General features: G+C 40.7%; 1 protein-coding gene across 1 annotated transcript in view; it reads left to right on the top strand.

Annotated features, from left to right (window-relative positions):
- The window catches only part of LOC106522038 (EVI5-like protein), a gene marked incomplete at its 3' end in the record, with an annotated part of 46376 nt that overhangs the window by 35884 nt on the left and 4516 nt on the right, over positions 1 to 5976 (top strand). Inside the window, 5 exon segments of the mRNA XM_014014880.1 lie at positions 657 to 846; positions 4399 to 4623; positions 4740 to 4814; positions 4919 to 5044; positions 5130 to 5273. Coding sequence (XP_013870334.1) covers positions 657 to 846; positions 4399 to 4623; positions 4740 to 4814; positions 4919 to 5044; positions 5130 to 5273 — 760 coding nt within the window.

Raw genomic sequence — 5976 nt, 5'->3', positions numbered from 1 at the left:
AACAGAAACCTAGGGTTGTTTTTATTCTCTTCTATTCAGCAAAATTAAACAAAATAAACATTAAATATATGAGTTTGTATGTAATGTATGAATATAATGTAGAAGTTTCACTTTTTAAATGGAATTACTCAAATAAATCTACTTTTTCATGATATTCTAATTTTATGACCAGCACCTGTAGTTCAATTCTATACCACAATCAAGTAATCATGTTACCTTCAGTTGTTATGAAAATGATGTATATACAGTACTGTATCAAAAATTGGCCTCTGTCTCTTTAAGAACCTCCTACCATTCCCACATGTCTTCACAGCAATGCTTCAGGGGATGGGTGCTCTGAGGGGCAGGAGCTCGGCTGCAGACTGAGCTCTCGGGAGGAGCTTTGTTTAAATAGGTGGAGCTTTGTACCAGGAAGCGTTTAGGCAGCTCCACATGGCTACAGGAGATTCAAGGATTTCTCAAACGTGTGAATGAGACAAAGCAACACTCTGAGTAAAAAAAAAAAGTCAAATTTGCATAATCTAAAATAAACATAGGCTTAAAATTTATTTATTTATTTATTTTCTCCAAAGTAGTAAAAGGTTACTAATGTGACTAATTCCGTTCAGAGTGAGTCATTACGGTTTTTCAAATGTCACTCTTACATTTTGTTGTAGGCTTCTGGAGACGGACAGCAAGTCGCTACGCTCCATGAATGGTTCCCGGCGAAACAGTGGCTCCTCCCTGGTTTCCAGCTCCTCCGCCTCCTCCAACCTCTCCCACCTGGAGGAGGACACGTGGATCCTGTGGGGGAGAATAGTTAATGAGTGGGAGGATGTGCGCAAGAAGAAAGAGAAGCAGCTTAAGGTGAGTCTTGAACCGACTCACTCCAAAACGTAACGTAGTCCCTCGTTGAGCTGCGACTGTTGGAGACTCAAACATGAGAAAATAGGAGAAGATTCACTTTGAGTGTTTTTGACCACTTGGTTTTGGTTGTAAACATTCTCTTAAAATGTGTTTTGTACATGGCCAAAGATCTATGCACTTGCTGATCTATACAGAACTGCACACATTAACGCATTACCCACCTCCACTCACATCGTACCCACTCTGAACTGTTTCGTACCCAACTCGTGGTTTAAAGTTGAAGTTACTGCAGTAAACTTTACAGATTAGTTGTATAATCAGATTTGGATCTTTTTTGGATTTCATGTTATTGTTAGTCGTTGTTGTGGTTAGACTTGAGCTCATTCAGAGCTCTTCAAGTTATTCAAGCCCTGGGTGCTCAGCTAGTGTCGGCATGACCCTCTGCAGGAGTGGCACATCTATGTCATGGTGACGCAGGTCTGCTTTACCCCAGTAAAACTTTCTAATTGCATTTCAGATTCATTCAAAAATATGTTTGTTTGTGCAGTTTCAAGGTTTCTGCAGGGTGAAAAGAAGTCTTAATTTTATTCATCTCAATTTATGCCATACAAAGTCTTAAATATATCCAGATTATCCATTGTAGGTCTTAAAATTAATCGTAATTGTGACTTTGTTTAATAATTATCACTGTCAGTGTTTTGTACTTGTTTCTTTTTCAGGATTTCAGGTGTTAATGTGCTAAGACTATAAGCAGTAACCTTTAGATAAGACTAAAGGTCCCATCCATCATGCAGCAGCAGGAATTTATTTTCAGACATTCCCTGCAAAAGATCCTGTTTTGTGTCTGTTTATCTCATAGGTCTCTGTGACAAAGGATAATCCTCACTGTCAGTTCATTTATGTTGCAGAGATAAAGAGATTACACACTTAAATTTTAAGCTTTATGCCTGTTTTTATGACACATTCATTTTTTACATCCTTTCTCTGGTCCAAACATGAAAACAGCTCTGGCTGTGAGTATTTACTGCAGGCAGAGAGAATTTGTTGAGCTGTCTGTGTCAAGGCTGACTTTGCAGCATTGACCTTGACTTTATTTCTGTTCTTGACACTTAATGCTAATTTTAGGATGCTTGTTTTTACAGATACTCTCTGTATGACCTTGAGTGACTTTAAATACAATACTTCAAATAAAATGTATTATTATTATTGTTATTATTATTATAGTAGCTGTAAGCGGTGTTGTAATTGAAACTGCTCACATCCAGTGTACCTTAATGTCAATGATATGACTCAGCAGGAGTGTGTAGTTTTCACCTTTAAAAATGCAACTGCAGCAAATTATTGTTTTGGTCCGTTTGAGCATCTAATTGATGTTTCTCAGCCAGCGGCAGCTGAACTACAACTCCTGTGGTGTCAGGCTGTCTGTGGGTGAAGATACTTGTCTCCAAATATTATGAACTTTTATTTAACCAGGCAAATCCCACTGAGATCACAGATCTCTTTTGCAAAGGAGGCCTGGACCTGATGGCAACCTACTGTACATGTTTTAGACAGTGGGAGTAAACCCGCACAAACATGAGCAAAACATGCAAACTCCACATAAAATAACCCTTCGTTCAAACCAGGAATCAAACCCAGGACCTTCTTGTTATGGGGCATTAACCACTGAGTCGTCATGTTTCCCAGAAATGAGAAATGAGACTGAAAATCACTAAAGTCTTTGCAGGGGAAGATTTCAGTTGTTTTAGGTGTTGTGTGTGTAAATGGGGAAGTGTTGCACAGTGCCTATCAGCATGCATGATGTTGTTATGGAATTAAACAGAAGTAGTGGTCAACAGATGGCTCAGCAAGGCAGGAATATTATTCATAACCGCTGAGGCCTCCACAAAACTGATGTGCAAAGAGACGTAGTTTCTGTTGCACAAAGGAAGGAACCTTATTCTGTGCATGTCAGCAAAATCTGTCTGATAGTTTCTGCTCGTGTCTTCATTTTCCGAATCAAATAATACGCTGTAGTTTACTATGGGTAAATATCACAGTAAGTTTTAGGTTTTTCCTGTATAGCTTTCAACAATGTTTCCACGTTGTGAATATATCTGTGGAGGTGAAATATAACGGTGGTTAAAGTAACAGTGTGACCCAGAAAGCAGCTTTTGTTGAGGAGTGGAGATATGAAGTGGTGCGTTGTTCTTCTACAGCACAAAGCACAGTTTGTTCTGTCCAGCTCTGCTGAGGAGAGAGGGATCCCCGCTGACGGTCTGAGTGGGTGAACCTCTGTTCCAGATGCTCCCTGCACTGACAACACACACACACACACACACACACACACACATGCACACACAGCAATGTGTCTCTGTCCTTGTTGGGACTTTCTATTGACTTCCAGTCACTTTTTTGGAAAGTTTATATCCTAACCCTGACTATTTACCCTAAAATTAACCTCACAGGTATCTTCCTGACCCTAAAACTAACCTAAACTCAATTCACACCTTGGTCCTAAACCCAACCCCCCACCCAAAATCAGCCTCAAAGTTGTGGGGACCAGGCTTTGGTCCCCACAAGGAGTATCCAGTCCCCACAAGGCCACATTTTCCTGAAAAATTGTCCCCACCAAGTAGCAAAAAACAGGGCACACACACACGTGCGTGCATTTGTTCTTCTATCCTCATGGGGACTTCACATTGGCCATTCATTTACTGATCATTTAGCCTAACCCTGACCCCTTACCTTAAACCCAGTACATACCTAACCTAAACTCACACTTTAGTCCTAACCATAATCACAAACCTAAAGTAGTGTTTTTCCCTTGTGTGGAGCAGGCAAAACATCCTCACAAAGGAGGTCTAATGTCAAATTAAGTCCACACAACATTATCACGATGTGCACACACACAGACACACACGGTCGTACACTGTCGTCACAGCAGGAAAGATCAGTGTTCCGTCAACAGAGGAAGTTACTTCATAAGCTTGTATCAGCGTTAATGCATGGAAACAAATCACTGTTAAAGTGACTTATTTACTCATTATTTTTTTTAGTGGAGACAGATGATGAGATAGATATGTACCAAACTATGGCTTAACACTGTTTTATAAAATGATTTTTCTAGTCTTTTTCATTCCTATAAAAATGTGAAGCCTTGCTTGTTTTATTTGAAATAAGGCTGAACTAAACTGTAGTTTTGCAGAGTTGGGGGTTTTCCTGAAATTCTGTGTCAGAGATTTAAAAGTGCGTATCTCAGCCAAACGGACAGAGTCCTCTCCGTCCTGGAGAAAGGCTGTAAAAATAAATGTTACAACAGGAAAACAAAACCTTCTGTGCTTTGTTTGGGCTTCAAAGTACCCACTGCAGGTGTTGGATCACTGATGGATCCCTCTGAAGGGACTTGTTATTTAGAATAATCAGAATCAGCTCACCAGTCTGCAACACACACCTTTCTTTGAACTGTTTTTGTCTTTAATCCTCCTAAATGTTACATTTATTACAGTTCAAAGCAGATTTTACTGTCACCACAATCCAAAGAGGTTTTCTAAAGTGTCTGATTTTCTACAGGATCTGGTGAGGAAAGGGATTCCTCACCACTTCCGGGCCATAGTGTGGCAGCTGCTGTGTAACGCCCAGAACATGCCCATCAAAGACCAGTACTCAGAATTGCTGAAGATGACGTCGCCGTGCGAGAAGCTGATCCGTAGAGATATCGCTCGCACCTATCCTGAGCACGAGTTCTTCAAGGAGAAGGACAGTTTGGGCCAGGAAGTGCTTTTTAATGTCATGAAGGTACAACTCCTCTTCTGTCTGAGGAACTTGAGCCAGAGAAGTGATATTTAGACAAACGTAAAGTTTGCAGTTAACGTTCTTCAGCTTGAACTTGAAATGAAAATCTGATATTTTAGGCTTATTCTCTGGTGGATCGTGAGGTTGGCTACTGTCAGGGGAGTGCCTTCATTGTGGGTTTGCTGCTCATGCAGGTAACACCTCATTCACCACAAAAACTGCAATCCATCTCCTCTTTGTCAATAACGGTATGTCTGACTGAATATCAGATTTTAAAATATCCCTATTATTTGTCCAGATGCCAGAAGAGGAGGCGTTCTGTGTGTTTGTGAAGCTGATGCAAGACTACAGGTTACGAGAGCTCTTCAAGCCCAGTATGGCAGAACTGGGACTCTGCATGTACCAGTTTGAATGTATGATCCAGGTAGGCTCCTCGAGCTGACCGTCCAACGAGGGCTTTGTCAGGAAAAGTGCGTGACGTGTATCTGTGTGCATTTCTACCCCGACAGGAGCATCTCCCTGAGCTTCATATGCATTTCCAGGCCCAGAGCTTTCATACCTCCATGTACGCCTCCTCGTGGTTCCTCACCATCTTCCTCACCTCCTTTCCTTTGTCCGTCGCCACGAGGATCTTCGATATATTTATGTGTGAGGTCAGTGAAAAGGAAAAGACAAGTTATAAATCAGGGCTGGGTAACTTAAATGATGGAAGGGGCTATGGTTGTTTTGTTGACACTACCAGAGGGCCACATAGTGCTGAACACAATGTAGTAATAAAACTGCCAGTTTAAAAATGTTTATGTAAGTATATGTTAAACAAACATAAAGTGCAGTAACTTAATATATTTCATGCTCAAATGCATGTATATCAGTTGTACTCTTGTTTAATAGAAAGTACTTCAAACACTATCTATTAAACAAGAGTACAACAACAATAGTGTTTGAAGTACAATAAAAATAAACTCTTATATTAGCGGGCTGAAGTGAAACTTCATATGACACCTTGAGGTCGGACTCCTGCGTCGTTCTGGTTCTAGTAAAAAGTCTCTTGGTAATTGTGACTTCAGTAAACTTTTCATATTTAGCTTTGTGCAGCTTGTTGTAGCGGTGACTTTTATGAAAATGCTTCATAGCAGACAGCGTCTCTAAGCAGACTAAACACATGGTTTGTCTTGAAAACTTGATTTTATCTGTCCAGTTTTCTTTCCTTTGTTCTTAAAGTGTATCTTACCCCCTCGTGAAAAGATAACTCCGCCCCAAGGCGAAATTTGAAAAATGCATCAAAGTGGGTAGGGGAGGGGGTGTGGGAAGGGGAGGGGGGGTTAGAGAGCAGAGGTGTGGCCAGGACGAGAGAGC

This window comes from Austrofundulus limnaeus, unplaced genomic scaffold, assembly GCF_001266775.1.
Source record: "Austrofundulus limnaeus strain Quisiro unplaced genomic scaffold, Austrofundulus_limnaeus-1.0 Scaffold120, whole genome shotgun sequence".
Lineage (NCBI taxonomy): Eukaryota > Metazoa > Chordata > Actinopteri > Cyprinodontiformes > Rivulidae > Austrofundulus > Austrofundulus limnaeus.
This window is presented reverse-complemented; position numbering and strand designations above follow the sequence as displayed.